At 54.4% G+C, this 17828-nt stretch overlaps 2 protein-coding genes across 2 annotated transcripts in view; one reads left to right on the forward strand and one right to left on the reverse strand.

The window, feature by feature from the left end:
• Positions 1-795: 795 nt before the first annotated feature.
• GPX3 (glutathione peroxidase 3) lies at positions 796-10902 on the forward strand. Its single transcript, XM_075010032.1, has 5 exons — positions 796-968; positions 6861-7014; positions 7860-7977; positions 9509-9608; positions 9704-10902. Exons 1-5 carry the CDS (start codon positions 882-884, stop codon positions 9938-9940), a joined length of 696 nt encoding a protein of 231 aa, XP_074866133.1. The 5' UTR covers positions 796-881; the 3' UTR covers positions 9941-10902.
• A 983-nt stretch (positions 10903-11885) lies between these two features.
• Positions 11886-17828, reverse strand: part of TNIP1 (TNFAIP3 interacting protein 1) — a 54269-nt gene continuing 48326 nt past the window's right edge. The window contains exons 16-18 of the mRNA XM_075010031.1: positions 17605-17802; positions 16763-16853; positions 11886-16258 (exon numbers count right to left, since the gene is read on the reverse strand). Of these exons, the coding sequence (XP_074866132.1) occupies positions 16215-16258; positions 16763-16853; positions 17605-17802 (333 nt within the window). The 3' untranslated portion in view covers positions 11886-16214. The remainder of the gene's footprint in view (positions 16259-16762; positions 16854-17604; positions 17803-17828) is intronic.

A 17828-nucleotide genomic window follows, 5' to 3' on the forward strand; every position in this document is an offset into this window, starting at 1 on the left:
TTATCCATATTCAGGCGAGGTCAATGGCAGCCAGAAATGTACATTACAGACATTCAGATTAGCACCCGGCTGCCTGACCCCCTGCTAAACAGAAATATTCTGCCGCTCGATTCTTTTTTTTATTAACCTTTAAGTTTCACATGGGAGAAGTCCCTTTAAATGCAGTATCTGGTCAGCTGACACAGAGAGAAAGAAGGAGTCTCCTCTGCTGCCTTAGCTGAGCACCAGCTGCCTTTTAGCTGAACCTGCAGAGCCTCCTGCACTAAGCTCCAGAAGTCTCAAGTTTGCTTGTGCCCCATTTAGTGAGTGAGAACTGACCGACGCCTGTCCAGCGGGATCACCAGGGCAAGACTCCTGGGCAAGGCCAAGTTAACAACTTGGAACATCTGCATTGTTTTGGCCTTAATCTCCAGGACCTTGGGCCCTGCCGTGCTGCACAACGTGGTGCTTAAGTCAGGTGTGTGGTTAATGGCCCTTCCCCTCCGCACCATGCTCTCTGGTGCTGGCAGCTGCAGCCAGATCCCAGGCAGAACTGTGTGTAGAGGCCCCTAGCTTTATACGCTGAGCCAAAGCCCTGGACCCAGACCTCTCCAGCCACCCTGATCTGAGTCCTGGTTCTCCATACGCTGCTGCAGCCAACACCCTTTCCCTTCCCCATACCTCTCTGGGGTGCAGGTTAGAGCCAGGGCCCACATGGTTAATAGCTCCAGCAGCAGCCCTGCCATCCCTGCCTTCCTGTGATTGGTTAGGAAGCCTCAGGCTCAGCCTTTTATTTCTGCCTGCTGCTGTGCTGGAAGGTGGCAGAGTGGGGAGAGGACGGCTTGGGCACCCAGCTGCTGTGTGCCAGGGCCTAGCAAGGGTGTGTGCACCCAACAGCTGCCATGGGAGGCCGGCTCAGGGGCTCCTGGATAGTCCCCTTGGTCTTGGCTGGGTTAATTCAGCCTAACCAGGCACAGGATAACCAGAAGGTAAGGGGGAAAGCCCACCCCACCAGGGTGAATGCAGCGCTGGCACTTTGGGTCCTGGGAGGGAGCCATGCCCCATGGAGCCAGGTGGTCAGGAGTGGGGGAGGGGGATCGTTCATTCCCTGCTGGGGGGTGGGTCACTCCCCAGTGCTTACTGGGAGAGAGGGGCTCAGGCTAGATCTGGATTTCAATGCCCCCCAGTTCTGGTGTGGTGGGAGCTGGGCAGGGAGACAGCTGGGGGGAGGTGCATGGCCCCTCCTCAAAAGGGGCTGTTTGCCAGATATGGCTTAGAGTCCCCATTCCCAGTGGGTTCTCCAAAGGCAACCATGGTGATTTGCTGCGGGGGCGGGGGGGGAGGTCATTTCTCATTCCCTCTCCCAGATGAGTTCCCCTCCTCCAACTGGACTTCATGCATTTAAATATACAGCATTAGTGTGGGGGGGGCACAGACTCTGCCTTGGCCTTTCCCCGCTTCCTCACAGCACCCCACTTATGGCTCTGGCCACACCCCTTTGAGCTTCCCTTTTTTTGACAGGAATAATCTTGTGGATGTGGAATACCTAGACATGGTCTCACATGATCTTCTTATCAATAAACTAGGTCACTATAACTTAGATGGGACTACTCTAAGGTGGGTGCATATGTGGCTGGAAAACCTTTTCAGAGAGTAGTTATTGATGTTTTGCAGTCTTGCTGGAAGGGCATAACAAGTGGGTTTTACAGGGATCTGTTTTGGGACCAGTTCTAATCAATATCGTCGTTGGCACACAGAGTATGCTTATTAAGTCTGCAGATGATACCAAAGATGGGAGGGGTTGCAACTGCTTTGAAGGATAGGCTCATAATTCAGAATGATCTGGAGAAATGGTATGAGGTAAACAGGATGAAGTTTAATAAGGACAAATGCCAAGTGCTCCACTCAGGAAGGAACAATCAGCTTCATACATATAGACTGGGAAGCTACTGTCTTGGAAGGAGTACTGCGGCAAGGGACTTAGGGGTCATAGCGGACCAAAAGCTAATAGGAGTCAACAGTGTGACGCTGTTGGGGGAAAAAAAGCAAACAGGATTCTGGGATGTATGAACAGGAGTGTTGAGAGCAAGACACAAGAAATCCTCCTTCCGCTCTGCTCAGTGCTCGTTAGGCCTCAGCTGGAGTATTGCGTCCAGTTCTGGGCACCACATTTCAAGGAAGATGTGGAGTAATTAGGGAATGTCCAGAGAACAGCCATAAGAATGATTAAAGGTCTAGAGAACATGAGCTATGAGAGACAACTGAAAGAACTGGACTTGTTTATCTTAGAAAAGAAGACTTAGAGGGACATGATAGTGGCTTTCAAGTACCTCAAAGAGGGTTACAAGGAAGAGGGAGAAAAATTGTTCTCCTTGGCCTCGAAGGATAGGACAAGAAGCAATGGGTTTAAACTGCAGTAAGGGAGGTGTAGGCTAGATAATAAGAAAAACTTCCTAATTGTCAGGGTGGCTAAGTACTGGAATAAATTGCCTAGGGTGGCTGTGGAATCTCCATGGCCGGAGATATTTAAGAGCTGGTTAGACAGATGCCTAATGGGGATGGTCTAGATGGTGCTTGGTCCTCCAAGAGGGCAGGGAACTGGACTTGACCTCCTGAGGTCCCTTCCAGTTCTAGTGTTCTATGATTCCCTTGGGTGTGTGCCCAGCTGTCTGCCAGCCCTGGTGACTGAGCGTGGCTGGCTGGGGACTGAAGAGGAAGGCCGCTTATAAGCAGCATTGTCTCTGTTGCTGGGTGAGCAGGGATCCTTGCTTAGGAACCATTACGGCAGGTGCCAGTTTGGTGGCTCTGGGCTTGATCCCTAACAGGCCACGTCACAAAGCTGCCACGTCGGTCAGGGTGATTGGTGATTGCTGCTCAGCTCAGCCCCAGGACTGGAGCAGTGGGGAGCAGAGAGCAGGAGCGAGAGGCATCCACAGGGCTGTGGGAGGTGCCCGAAGAGGCAGGAAAGGCCAGTGATTAGGTCAGTAGACTAGGACTTACGTTGCATTGGCAGAGTACAGAGGGGAAGGTGGGGCTGAGCTGCAGCCTGCCCTTACCAGCTTGTCTCTGCCAGTTGTCAGCTCTCACTTGGGCCTGATTTGGGAGCTGAGTGCTGCGCAATTCCTAGGCTAATCAGTCGCTCGTTGCCACGGAAGTGACTGTGATGGCACAAGCCTGGAGTGCTGGCAGCTGGGACTGACTCAGAGGAGCTGCAGGGAAAGCCACAAACGTTTGGCTCCCAGGCTGTCAACCCTGTCTTGTCTGGGCTGCCTTGTCCTCCTGCTGGCAGGTGGCAATGGGAGATGCTTCCAGATGGGACAGGGAGCCGGCAGAAAGGGCCCAGGGTGATGGAGTGAGAGAGACAGGTGTGCTGACACCCTGGTGCTGGTTTTGAGGCAAACACATGCCCATCTGCATGAAGTAACTGGTGGGAAGGGAGTAAGGTAGCTAAGGACTAAGAGCTGCAGTTATGAGGAGCAGAACAAATAGTCCCATTAATTATCTGAGCTGCATTTAAGGACACGAACGTGCTGCTGTCTGCCAAGACGAACGCATCTTGCCTTCCGAGAGCATGAAATGAAATCGAATGCCAGCCAAGCAAAGAACTTAGCAACTCAGGTTCAGAGTTGCGGGGGGGTGGGGGTGGTATGTACAAAGCTCCCCGCTTGGAAGGGTTTAAAGCCAGGACTATTTCTTTACTTCTGTGATTTAGAGGGGAAACTAATGGGAGCTTGAAAAAAAAATCTAAAATAGACAGAAATGGAGGAAAGGGGAAGTGGATCTTAAGGAATAAATATAAATGGGAAGCTAGGAGCTGTACAAAATTGAGAGGCAAAGAGAAATGTGGAATTTTTGGCCTACAATACAATAACCCAAACCACATGCTCCTCCTCCTGCACCCATACTCCATCCAAACTCTTGCACCCTCCTCCTGCTCCCCCCGCCCCCCCTTACATCAAGCTCCTTTCTGCACCCAACCTCCATCCCAGATCCAGCACCCTGGATCACTTTCCAGATTCTTGAAGTGCCTCCCCCCGCCCCCGCCCCCCCGGACCCAAAAAAAAATAATCGCCCACTCCTGAGCTGCACAAAGTCAGATGGGAAATCAGTTGTACATTTTAAATGGTGAGAGTAATTTAAGCTTTGGAGCCACTTACCAAGCCTGATGGTGGCTTGTCCATCACTGACCATCTGTAAATCAAGATTGGATTTAAAGAGCTCTGCGTTAGGAATTGTGTTGGGTCAATTCTCTGATATAAAAGGTCAGACTAGGTGATCACAGCGGTTCCTTCTGGCATTGGAATCTGGGTGTTCAGCTAGTTGTTGGTTTGGCCAATGGTGCAGTTACCCGATTTCTGTGATTCCAATAAACGAGATACACAGTTGCAAGACCCAACTTATTGGAAAAACCGTCTGCCTTGGAGCACGATCGTTAGGCTTAAGAGTGAACACACCATTGAGGTGGAGGGGAGGTCACATCTCTCAGAGCTGCTGTTTGAGCCTCAGAGAACCTCTTCTGCATTGGCTACACTCAGGGCACCCGGGGGAGGTTTTCTTAACAGCCTTAAGGCCAGGCCTGTGGTGACGTGGGAAGAACTGGAGCTCATGCTATAGGCCAGACCTGGTCCATAGGCTGGGTGTTAGGCGGGAGCATGTTTCCCTGTCTGAGACCCTCTGGGAAGCCGTAGGGAATGGGGCAGGGAATGTCTTGGCAGGGCCCCACCCTTGCCAGATGAGCCGCTAGCTTTTTGCTTCTGGCGTTTGTCCTAATCCGAAAGGTCTCTGCCCCTCTCCAGGTCTCTCTACCGCTCTCCTGGTGAACAGGATGCCCGAGGCACCTTGGAGCACAGTTTTCTGCCCCAGCCTCTGCATGCGTGACTGGCTCACAGCTGAGTGGGATCCTAGTAACAGCCTGTCTCTAAGCAACAGACAGGCGGCCAGGAGTCAGGCAGCCAGGGGCAGCCAGCCACTGTAAATTCCTCCCATAGCAATCCTGCTGAACAGCATGAGGGCAGCTGGCACCCCTGCAGACGACGCAGAGGGGCCGGCGCCTGGCCAGGGGCAGGAGAGAACAGCAGAAGAAAGAGGCGCAGGGTTTTGTTTCCACTGTTGCCAGACGGTGGCTATTTTTGGGCCTTTCCCTCCCCACCCATGGTGCCAGAGCTGCTGCTTGGGCGGAGTAAACATCCGAGCAGCTGCAGCTCTGGAAATCAGAAGCATGGGTGGGAGGCTGGGGCGTAACCCGAATCCAGCAAGGTGAGCACACCGAGCTAGAGGTCTGGGAAGAGTCTCTGCGTGAGCAGGCTGTCCACAGAGCCCCCCAGGGCTGTCAGCCTCACCCTCGGGGGGTGGGGGAGCGTTACTACAGTGTATCGTGGGGGATGCTGAGAGCCACCGAGCCAAACCACTTCCAGCCAAGGGGCGCAGCAACAGCCAGAACAACAAGAAGTCTCGTGGTACCTTATAGACTAACCGATATTTTGGAGCATAAGCTTTCGTGGGCAAAGCAAAGCCCACGAAAGCTTATGCTCCAAAATATCGGTTAGTCTATAAGGTGCCACGAGACTTCTTGTTGTTCTCAAGGCTACAGCCTCATAGGACGACCCCTCTGATACTAAGCAACACCCAGGACTCCTACCTCTTTCTGCAACCTGCAGCCAAGCCAGTGGGGGAGAGACAAATGCCGAGGGCTCCATAATGCCTCAAAGCACCAGGCCTGTGTGCAGGCCACAAGGGTTTAATGAGAGCGAAGGGCAACATTCAAATGGCGGCAACCAGGGGAAAGATTTTCCTCTCATGCTGTAAAACGCATCAGCCTCCCTGCCTGTGGCTAACCCAGCTTCTCATGTGACAGAGTGACCTAGGCTCGTGTTTCTCAACCTTTGCTTATAAAGTACCCCAGGTTTCTCGAGTACCCCAAAGCGTATGTGTACCACCGGTTCAGAAACATGGGCCTAAGGAAAGCGGAGGTCTTGAAACAAGTGCCACTCGACCGTCCCAGAGGACTGGCCCCTTTGCAGGAGTCAGATGGGTTTTTCATAGCAACAGGTTACACCTCCCTTAAAGATACTTACAAAAATATGCACAACGATCACAGAAGACCACTGCTGAAAACATGCTGGCTTTCTACCATCTTATTATCCAATACTGTAAGTGAATTGGACTAGAACGTTGTACTTACATTTCAGAAGAAGGCCGAGGAAGCAGTAGAAACAAGTCCTTGTGTGAATGAAATTTAGGTGGTACTGACATTACTAGTGTTTTTAATGTAGCCTACTGTAAAACTAGGCAGGTCTCTAGCAGAGCTGATGTACCTCTGGAAGATCTCAGGGTATCTTCAAGGGTGCTGGGGCAGGGGGGTCTGTTACACTTGGCCCCCTCCACTCCCACGCTGGATGCCCCCCCCCTTTGCAAATCCCTCTGTAGGGAGGGGTGGGGGGGGCGGGAAAAGGAGGGACAGAGGGCTGAGGACTGGAGGGAAACTCCAAGGAAACGGAGGTGATGCAGGAGGGGCTGGTGGTGCAGGCTGGATGGAGGAGAAGGAGATGAAACAGATTGAAGGGGATAATCCCTGGCTCCAGATCTTACGGTGGCTGATGGTGGGGGCTGGTTTCCCTCTCCAAAACCTGCTCAGAGTCGCCCAGCTGTCTCCTCCCTCCCCTGAGCCGAGCCAAATGCAGCCCCACCAGAGGGTTTGCAAACATGGATCCCAGCAGTGGCCTGGGTCCCCACTGCTCAGCAGCTGGAGGGGAACCCAGGAGAGAAACTGAGGCAGGGGGCGCTCACTAGCAAACAGCATGAAGCAGCTGGTTAACAACTGGCCATCAGACCCTGCTGCTTGCCCCCTGCCCCCCCATGCAGTGTGCTGGGCTGTTTTCCAGGTGGACTGTTACAATTCGGTGGAGGGAACAATCTACAACTATGGGGCCGTCACCATAGACGGCGAGGAGTATGTGCCCTTCCAGAAGTACAAAGGGAAGATGCTCCTCTTCGTGAACGTGGCCACCTACTGAGGACTCACCCAGCAGTATCTGGGTAAGGCCCCCTGCCCCGGGGGGTGTGGGGAGAATTCTCTATGGTGCCTTGTGCTGGAGCTAGCAATAGCCAACCCAATGCCGTGCCCCTTAGGACGCTGGGGGCGGGGCAGTGTTCCCTGTAAGCTGAGCTTTTGGGCAGTCACCCAGGAGAGAGAGTTGCCACGCAGCTGATGAGCTGAGCCCCCACAGCTGGCAGCGTGTTTCTATGGGTGGTGCCAATCTGCAAATGCCCAAGCGCACATCATATTATTCTACCCCAGGCTGGATATAATTAGAGGGGGAGCCCTGGTGTGGGCCAAGAGAAAAGGAAGGTGATAGAGGAAGGGGTGGGTGGGGGAATCATCCCTGAGCAGGAGCTTTGCTAGGGTACAAAGCTGCTGGTGCAGGGGTCACATCAGGGGTGTTCTGGGGCAGAGGGAGGTAGGGGCAGGACACGCCTGGGCTTCAGCCAGTCTCCTTTGGCACAAAGCTGGAACAGAGACTGGGCGAGCATGAGCCGGGATTTAAGCACAGCCAGGGCCCCAGTGGCCTCTTGCCTGAGCGGCTCATGCTAGGCACGTCCCCGAGCTGGTGCTAGGCTGGCGGAGGTCATGGGTATAAGGCACACGAGGGCTCATAGAGGACATCAGGATTTGTGCCCCTGGCATTTGAGCCACACAGAATGACCCTGGCCTCTGAGGCCTGGGAGGGGCACAGCACCAGAGCCTTCTGCCAATTCCCAGCCAGGTGCATCTCTCTCGACTGGGTGTGAGCCAGAACTCCCAGGGGCTGCTCGGATCCTGGGAACAGCTCCCAGCTCACGCCGTAACCAGCCCCTCTCTGGGTGGGTTTTCTGGGGCACAGAATTGAATGCACTACAGAATGAGCTGGCGCCCCATGGCCTCATCATCCTGGGCTTCCCCAGCAACCAGTTTGGCAAACAAGAACCCGGTGAGAACACGGAGATCCTCCCTGCACTGAAGTGAGTGGACAGCTGCATGAGGCAGAGCACGAGAGCCTGGGGCTGGGAGGGGGCAGATGCGGGGGGTTGGTGCCTCTCCTCTAAGTGCCCTTATCCCCCCACCCCAAGCTGGAAGAGTGGGGGAATGGGGAGGGACAGCATCAAGTCAAGTGGCTGTGCTAGGGCTTAGCAGCCAGGGCACTGGCTCCTACCTGCATCTCTGAACTCAGGCTAGGCCCAGCCGTTCCGTGCAGTACCGGCCAAGACTGCCAGAGCGGGAGCAGCACTAGCCCTGCTGAGCCCAGCCCAGTGCAGTTAGTGTCTGGCAGGGATATAAAAGAACCAGTTTACACCCCCTCCCCCCCGGAACCAGCCCTGCTTGGCCCCAGCCCCGAAGCAGGGGGGTTGTGGTTGGTGCAATGTGAGAAGGGTGAGTAGACCCCCCCGCACCAAGCTGCCCCCATGGCCCAGGCAGGAGGCAAGGCTGATGCCCCATCAGGGCAGAAGTTGAGTGCCTGGGATGACTCCAGACTGATTCCAGTCCATGCCACCTCCTGGGCAGGGAGATCAGGGGCCATGTGGAGATGTTTACAAGCCTGGCTGTTCACCAGGACCCTGCAGGCCCTCAAGCTCCTGGCCTGGAGTATAGAGAGATGCACAATGCAGCCTGAGATCCCAGTGGGCTGGGGCAGGGTGGCTGTCACCAGCCCCAAGTCCCTGCCCCCCCCCCCTTCCCACTGTCGCCCCACCCTCCCCACCACCAAATCCCTCTCCCGAGGCTGTGGCTTCAGGGATCACAGAGGGAGCAGCGGTGGCTGTGCCCAACTCCACATGGCGGCAGAAGCTGTGGGGAAGCCTCCCTGTGGCTCTTACTACCACGGGGGAGGGAGGTAGCTTGACCACTGCCACTGCACCAGGCCCCCCGCCACTGCCCTCCCCCTGGAGATCCCCAAAGCACATCCTAGGGGGGTGGGGAGGGAAGGGTGAGGGTGGGAAGGGGCAGGGCTTAGGGGCAGGCCCCTCGCCCCCCCCGCCCCGGCTGGGAGTCCCCAGCTGGATTGCAGGATCGCTCTGGCCTGGAGGGGCCTGTGGAGCGGGAGTCTGAGATCCCTGGTCCCGAACGTGTTGCTAACTTTTTTTTTTTTTTTTTTTTTTTTAATAAAGAACCCCCAGTACCAACAATTTTCAGACCATTTTTTTTCTAATTTGTTTAAACAACTTAATTGTAAGGGGGTGGTTGGAAGAAATTGCCTATAGGCAATGAACTTGCCCGCAGGCTTATAAGTGTGCAAAAAGGATAAATTAAAAGGAGGAACATAAAATAAGTCGTTTTTTATTAATACGGAAACCCAGTGTTAATCTTCCCTCTGGAAGAGCTCCATGTACCTGCCAGTTCCTTCCCCCTGGTCTAGCGCAAGGGCTATGACAGGCCAGCAGTGGACAGGCAACATGTACAGCAGAAGCAGTAGCTCCATCAGTCTTCATGGCGGGTGGCGATGGTCTTGGAAGGTTGCTGTGGACCATAACCCGACTTCTCTCTCTGGGGTTTCAGACATGTGCGGCCTGGGGGCGGCTTTGTCCCCAATTTCCAACTCTTTGAGAAGGGGGATGTGAACGGGGAGAAGGAGCAGAAGTTCTACACCTTCCTGAAGGTATGTGCCCACCAGCACCCTGCCGCCAGGCCAAGCCTCGAGGCGTGGGGAGGGCAGACCCAACCTGTGGTGCCATTGACGCTTCTTTCTTGCAGAACTCCTGCCCTCCTGTGACAGAAAGCTTTGGCGACACCAGAAGGCTCTTCTGGACGCCCCTGAAGATCCACGACATCAAGTGGAACTTCGAGAAGTTCTTGGTTGGCTCGACTGGGCGACCTGTGATGAGATGGAGCCCCAGGGCCAGCTTGGCCGTGGTGAAGAACGACATCGTGGATTACATGCGGAGGCAGGCCTTCTCCTTGGAGAGGCAGCAGCTGGTCAGGGAACAGTAATGTAGAGGTGTCGATGGTGAGGTGGGGTGGGACACAATGCTTTATCCACAACCAAAGATCATCCTGTATGCATGCCAGGAGCCAAATCCCTCATACAAAATCCCTTCAGCTGTGGCAGCATGGGTAGAATCTGCTAGGAAGGGCACCGGGCTCTGGAGACCAGTCTGCACACTCATGCTGCTCTGGAGAGATGGTGTCCAACTGCCCCTTCCTAGAGGTGGTCTAAAATGACATTTGATTCACCCCATTCTCTTATCCCCCCAGGGTGTCACCTCCCCCAGGTTCAGCCATTCTTAACCTGCCCTTCTCCATGGCCACCCACTGCATTCTGGGGAGACCCGTTAGCTTAGCTTCCTCCTCCCTGGAGAAATACGGACACAGGACGGCTCAGGGAGGGGAAAGACCCCTTGCATTATACACGCAAACAGAGACCGCCCCTCCCACTGCTCCCTCAGAAATACTCATGCTGAAAGCCACACACCACTATTTATTTAACTGTCCCATACCTCTCGTGCCAGCTCTCCTCTCTAGAGCTGTCCTTGCTGTACATTTGCCACCCCTTAGGTTGGGCTGCTCCTGCTCCTGTCCCTTCCCTGGCAGGAGAGCCACCACTGACGGATGGGTTTGGATAACGTGCATTGTCTCACTCCTCCCCACCAGGAACGTGTCCCTTGGAACCACCCTACCTGCTGTGACTTAGTATATACTCTTGTGTGGGGGAGCAAAGCATGGGCTCCAGGTGCGAGGAGATCACATCACCATGAAGGTCAGGTCTGAAAGCCCCACAAGGGCAGACCTGGCCCAACCCTGCCTGGGTGCAGAGTAGTCCTTCTAGTGCATTCAAGCTGCTCTGCCATTTCCTGAGCAGGGATGTGTTCTCTCTTGTCCAGGGGAAGCCCAGCTTCTCCTCCCCAGCCTGCATAGAGCTGTAGAAATGCAAAATAAACAGCTGTGCGAACATGCCGGGGGGCACTTGGTTTTTAAGGCACTTGGCAGGGGTGGTGAGTCCTTTTGGCCAGGGAGCAAAGCCAGGAGCCAACGCGTGAGTCCCATCTGTAGGGCCCAGGCATTTCCTTCTCCCCTGAGCTCCAGCACCAGCTCCTACCACTACACAGAGGAGCCCATTGCCAAGGCAGTGCAGCTGCCTGGGGCCCTCACCCTCCCTGTGACGGCAGCAGGGAGTCCACAGGCTTGGACTGCGCTCTGGGGTGCCATTGACCTCAGCCTCCCAGGGAGTGAAGGTGTCTGTCCTATCCACCCTCCTGTCCTCCCTGCAACACGAACGCTCCACCACACAACATCAAAGGACGCCCCCCGGTCCTCAGCCACATGGCCAAACCCATGCACATCCCATGCCGGCTGGCAGAACATGTCCGAGCAGGCCCCAAACTGGGTGAGCGATGTCCCAGACTGAGCTCTGCCCTTGCCTTTGGGGGCTGGCCCAGCTCCCCTCTTCTCTCAGTCAGGAGACGCGCGCAGGTGGCCCTACTGGCAGCATGGAGCTGTGTGGGATGCAACCTGGCTGAGGAAATGGAGGTGACCGTGCCTGGCTCCTCTATTTTCACCTGTATTGGTGGGAGCAGGCCTCAGAGGTGTGTCTGGTCCAGACAATGGGGACAGCTCTGCTCCCAAGAAAGAAATCCCCCTACCCTGCCCCGCCTCCCCAGCCATTATCACAGCCCCTCACACACAAGCAGTCCTCATAGAGGGGGAGGCAGGTAGGAAAGAGGAGGAGCCTGTCAGAGTCCAGCACCGTAGCAGCTGATACACCGGGGGGTGGGTGTTAGTTTCTGGGCCCAGAAGCCGGGCAATGGCTAGTTAAGAAGTACCGCCTTCAAGAGCAAAACCATCAGCAATTCAGTTGAGGCCACTGCTCTAATGCTCTGCTATCCCATCACCGTCTGAGAACACAAGGAGACAAAGCAAATCCACACTGGGCCACACCTGGGCTGGAAAACCTCCAGATCATTTATTAAGGACTACTGCAAAGGAATAGTTATGACCATCCATTGTACTTTTCTGCACACAAACAGAATGAGCGGTTTCAAAGATTTCAACAAGACACACGTTTCTGGGGTATACGTCTACCACCTGGGGAACCGACGGGCATTGTTTGCCAGAGTATTTGTTATAGCGCACATTTCCAAACCTGGGCTGAGCAGCTGCATCTGTATCAGTTTAATGCATTAGGATGTCTTAGGCATGTGGGTAAACCGGATGGTGAACATGGAAACTGCCTTCTCCATGTGGGGAACCCATGGGGATGGGGGTAAGAAAAATCAGCCCCCTCACTCCTTTTCAGCTGCAAGAATAGTGAGGTTTACTGTGCGTTGTAAACACAGCACCACGGGCACGAGAAAGGAAGCCCAGAGCCAGAGATAGGCATCTAATAGTGAATCCAAATGCACAGGACAGCCATACAAACTGGCTAGGCCTTTGGGGGACCCCATTCTTCAGACTGGCTGCCATCCAGAGCCAGGCTGGCTTCTCACATGCAAGAATCCAGCCAGGATTTCCACAAACTCAGGCACTGACATGAGCTGGGATTTAACCCCTGCCAACAGGTGCAGTGTTAGCCTAGAGCAAAGGGATGACAGCCACATGGGAAAACCACATACGTGGAGGTGAGTGCAGAACTGCACAGTCACAAGGGACATGAAGGGAATCCCAGAGCTGAATGAGTGATGTCATGGAGGGTCACATCCCAGGGCATTTCACACATGCCATTTAGAGGCTTCACTCAGTGGGAAGAGCTGGCACCTTGTTTGCAACAGAGACATATCCACAGTAATAGTGCAACCGATGCAGGCCAGTCTCCAGAGCGGGGGTTTTCTTATTCTCTCGCTCTCTGGTCTGCAGCTGGCAGGACAGACATGAGTCAAAGGTGCGTGCCTGTTAGTTCACAGGCAGCAGGCTCAAGCCACTACAGACAGACAAGCAGCCACCTTGATTAGCCTGGGTTGCATTGCTAAACTCATCTTCACGTGCCCCGGCCCAATCCCTCTTGCTTTGTGAAGTCCGCTGGATTCCGGAGAACACCCAGCTCCCTCCATCACCCCCAGGGGGCTGCTCACGTGAACCAGACAAGACCAGCTCAACCACAGCACTGTTAGACTGACAGCCGGAAACCCTCAGCCACATGTCACTGATGCAGGTTCTTGCGGACTCAGGTACCTCGTTCTCATGGACAACAGTCCAGTTAATGCACCCCATGGATTCAAAGACAGCAAGCTCCCCTAGGGTTTAAGTTCAGAGCCTCTGCTCTATGTAGCAGATGTAACCAGAAATCCTGGGGGGAGCGTGTTATCACAGACAGGTGGTGTGTTAAATACCTACCAGTACGGACAGGCATATTTCAGTACAAGCCCTACAAAACCCAACTACTTCCAGCCTTGGCCCCAGCTTCGTCATAATGCTGACACCCCGACTTCACCCCTTCCCCAGATGAGGTTAATCCCTTTCCAGAGACTGACCACGCATTACCATTTGCGTGTCAATATAAACATACACTGGACTCATTACAGACCACAATACACAGCACACATGCTACCCCCTCATAAGGGCAGCCAGGCCGTCCCCTTCAGGGAGACCCTAGAGGAACTCCCCAGCCCCTAAGGGGTTGGAACTCTGGCCAGGCCTTCCCTGTCCTCAGACCTTGCTTCATTGCCACTATTTTCTTTGGAAGGTCCCTCACCCCTTCAGGGTCACTGCGCATACAAAACAGCAAGTACAGACTGAACCTCTCTAGTTCGGCACCCTCGGGACCTGACCAGTGCCAAACGAGAGAATTTGCCAGACCACAGGAGGTCACATTGTCCTGCAGCATCACCAACACTCCCACTGCTTACTGGGTCTTAGAAGACATTTGGGGGTAAATTACAGCTAAGTAACAGCACAGAACACAGAGCCAGGACGGGTGGCTAGAAACAAACTTTATGGGATCACAGGACAGTTGGCCACACCCATGATAAGTGGTTGTCCCGCTAACTGGGCTTGCAACAGCTACTCCTCGGAGTTTGCAGAGCAGGTCAAACCAAGGGGTACAGGCACAGTGGGGTGGTAGCAGAAAATTCTTGTTTTTAGGGGTATCTCACATTATAAGCATTCAAGCCTTGATATACTGTCGTAATATGTGTTTTATGTTGTACATTCTGCCAAATCATTTTGAATGAGGAACAGACAGATTCTTATGGTCATTCTTCTGTTCTCAGTCATTGTTATATAGTATAGTAAAAGAACGTAACAATCTGCTCTTCTGAACTCCTGTTTGTCCACCTTTGTTATATGTGTGAGAGTGAGGAACAGGTGGCAGGTAAGTGCAAAGGCCATCACTGGACCAGAAGTGAGAGGGAGGACCCAAGAGCATACGAAAAGGTGCTGAGATCACTGCATATCCAAAGAGGGAAGACTGAACCCATGACCTGAGGAATGGGGCGTGAAACCAGCTTAGCATGGCAAAACCAGAAAAGATAAAGAACTAGAAGGACAACCTGAGATAACATCCATCAGAAGAACAGCATGACGATGCAAAACTCACTGACGCTGATGACAAAGAACTCGCATGAAAGCAGGACTCCTTTCCCATAAGGGATGGGTTCCGTCCAGGGTTCCCTCTCATTTTTTTCTGCGTCCAAGGGCAGAACAAATTTTGTCATGCGCACTGAAGCATGTGTGGACATGCACGACCAATAGAAACACATACTGCCCACCGTGGGTGCTTTGCTGATCAGCTGGGTGGCACCTGAATTTCTCCTAGCCAACCAACCAGCTTAGAAGGAACACTGGTTCTCTTCTGCGAAAAGATTCTGGAGCATCAGGCCAGACCAGCAGAACCGCACTCCTCCTCTCATATGCAGCCTGCTTGGCCATCAAGTTAAAGTGAGCAAGAGACTGGGAACTATAAAGGTCAACTGGCAGCACGTGTGCACGTGTGTCTCTGTAAGATTATGCTAGTTGCTTTTCTACTGTATTCTTAATAAAAGCAGCGTATTGCCTTTTACCCTATAAAAAGGACGTGTTTCTTACAAGCATAACAGGCTAAAACAGGATGGAGTAACCCGTTGGGCAGAGCCCACAAACTCAGATCTGTTTGTGGTTTTCATCAGGTTTTCCTTCTCTCCCTTGTGTCCCCAAGTCAGCAAGGTAATTCGCACACGGTTGCCTTTGAGCAGGTGAGACATCCCCTGGATTTCAAAGCGCACCTGTTGTTAGGTAAGTATGGACCTACCTTGCTGAATCAGGCCCTAAAATACTCATGCTGCAGAAAGGCAGCTCCTCAGCTGTGGTTTGGGGCTGTGGAAGAGAGGGTAGAGTTTGGCACTTGCTCCCTCGGAGCAATAAAGGCAAGGGGGATCGCCCATGATAGCCCCATGCCCCCGGCGCCCGATCGCTCAGAGACCGGACAGTGAGGCCAGTCAAAGGAGAGAATGAGGCTTGCCACGTTTCGTACAGATAGTGAGTGTGTATGTATATGTATGTACAGAGGGCTGGGCTGTACCCACCCCAGAGTTTCAGTGGAGAACTGGGCTCGAGATGCTTGAAAAGCCATTGCAGGGGAAGTGCTCGCTTTCGGTGCCAGAGAGCTCTTACAGTAAGTGGTGCCCACCAAGGGACTTGGGTCAGCTTCAGCTTGGTGCCTTCTGAACTTGCATACGCAATTAAATCTCTCCCCCCTGCATCCATGCAGGGTATTAGACGTCTGCTCAGCTGACAGCCCTGTACAGAGCTCTGCTAGTTACGGGACTGGGTAAGGGCCATTCTCCCCCTTACGCTACTTGCCAGGAAGTGTCTGGGGCCCGCCACTGAGCACACATTGAAACACAAAAACTAGGCTGCAGACGACTCCTCCAGTGAAGACTCTGGTGAGACATAGGGAATGGGAGGCTCCCAGCAGCTGCTGCTGGAGAATGCAAGCTCCCCTTCACTGAAAGGGGGAGGAGAAAGGCTGGGAGTCAAATTAAACCCAAAGGGATGAGAGCTGAGGCACCACATGTGGCCATGCTGGCTTAACCCCCGCAGGAGCGGTTCCCAGGTGGGACTCCAAGGAGCACCCAGGATTGCTTCCTTGTTAAATGCTCCTCCACAGCTCCTACGGGCACGGGGAGCTCTCTCTTCGGTAGCTCCCGCGGGAGGGAGACATTCCAGACCGTCAAAGATCTGCTGTTATATACACAGGGTGTGAGCAGGGAAGACTGGCAGGAGGCAGGTTCTAGATACACACAGGCCCCCCTCCCCTCGCCCTGCTCTTCTTCTGACATTAGGCCACAGCGCGCAGCTAAACCGGCCTTTGGGACTGGGGTAGCCCGAGCCCTGCAGGTTCTGAAAGAGAGAAAAGACACCCACACTGCGTAAGTATCGCGCCAGGCCCCGGGCTCCTTGTAGGGTTGCTATTTCCAGCCATTCTGAACCAGACCGTGGCAGCATCCCGGTATCCCCATGTGCTGAGACACGGGGCTGGCAGAGGCAGCTCAGGCCTCTAGTTAATGTTACTGTTAGCTGGGAAACAGGGGTTGAGCCCGTGAGCTGTAAGGGCAGGGGTGAGGCACAGTGAGGGCAAGGGAGAAGCACGCAAGCTTCCCCGTGCTCCACTCTTCCAAAGCGTCTCAGTCTGGGCCCTCCTCAGCACAGGCTACCTGTCACGCAATGGGCCCAGGCTAGGGCCACACCCACGCCATGCTGGTCTGGCCTACAATCCCCAATGGGATGCAAAGACGCAAGCCCACTGCCCTGCAGTAGTCGGTGTCCTGAGAAGCTGTCGTCACCTGGGTTCTCCCGCAGCGCCCAGGAGAGCAACGCCGAGAGTGCTAAGCAGCGTTTCCTTACCGGGTTCCTTGGGTAGCGGTTTCGCTCCCTCCGATGCTTGGGGGTGCTGAGCCCTGGAGACAGCACAAGGTTGATGCCAGGCGTATTCCGGCTGAAAGGCAGAGGGAGGAAGGGACTTGCGTGAGGGAGGACAGGAAACAGGAGGTCTCCAGGTCTGTGCAGAACGACTTAGCAGGAGGAAGAAGGGGGTGTAGGAAGGACAGTCTAGCGGGCAGGGTCCCAGTTTGAGGCCAAGGGACACAGGACCAGCTCCCTGCTCCACCACACTTCTTGTGTGACCTTGGGCAAGTCATGAGGGCTCTGGGCCTCAGTTTCCCTCAGCACAATGGGATAATTGACTCTCCTGGCCTCCCAGGGACAAATGCATTAAAGAACGTGAGACTCTCCATACTCTAGCACTGGGGGTGGGGGGCAAACAAGCACTTACATAGACACTGAGACACTGAACTATCAGTGGTCCAAGTCCAGCAGATGGATCATGAGCCCCACACTCCTGAGGGCTCTCCCCCCGTGCTGCCACCAAGCCACGTCCCACCCAAACTGCCCAAAGCGGTCATGGCGTGTGCAGCCCCTGCCTTGTGCATGCAGTCCCAGTGACTGCACACGTACTGAGCGTGCACAGCCGCACTCCCTCTGCGGTCCCCAGTGACAGGTGGGCAGCTGCCTACATGTAGCTGGGAGGGGGGCTGGGTGCTCAAGCTGCCAGCTGGGGACTGTGTGGCAGGAACCACCTTGCCTGAAGCCCACCCAGATGCTGCAGGAGAGGCTGGGAGCAGTGTGCATGGAGTAGGTACGATAACAGGACTGCCCCCCACCCGGGCCCGGCCGCACGCGGTACTCACAGGAGGGAAGTGATGGAAGTTTTGCGCTGGTGGATGCTCTCCTAGCATCGCTGAAGGTGGATATCGGATTTGCTGCCAGTCTTCATAGCCACGGTAGAGGTGAGGGGGCATGGGAGGACTATACTGGAACTGGTACATGGGGCAGGCAGGGGCGAGAGGCCCCGGGAGGGGCTCTGGGTGCAACCTCTCTCCAGAAACCTGTGAGAGGCAGAAGGGCAGATTCA

Source organism: Carettochelys insculpta, chromosome 15 (assembly GCF_033958435.1).
Source record: "Carettochelys insculpta isolate YL-2023 chromosome 15, ASM3395843v1, whole genome shotgun sequence".
NCBI classification, from domain to species: Eukaryota; Metazoa; Chordata; order Testudines; family Carettochelyidae; genus Carettochelys; species Carettochelys insculpta.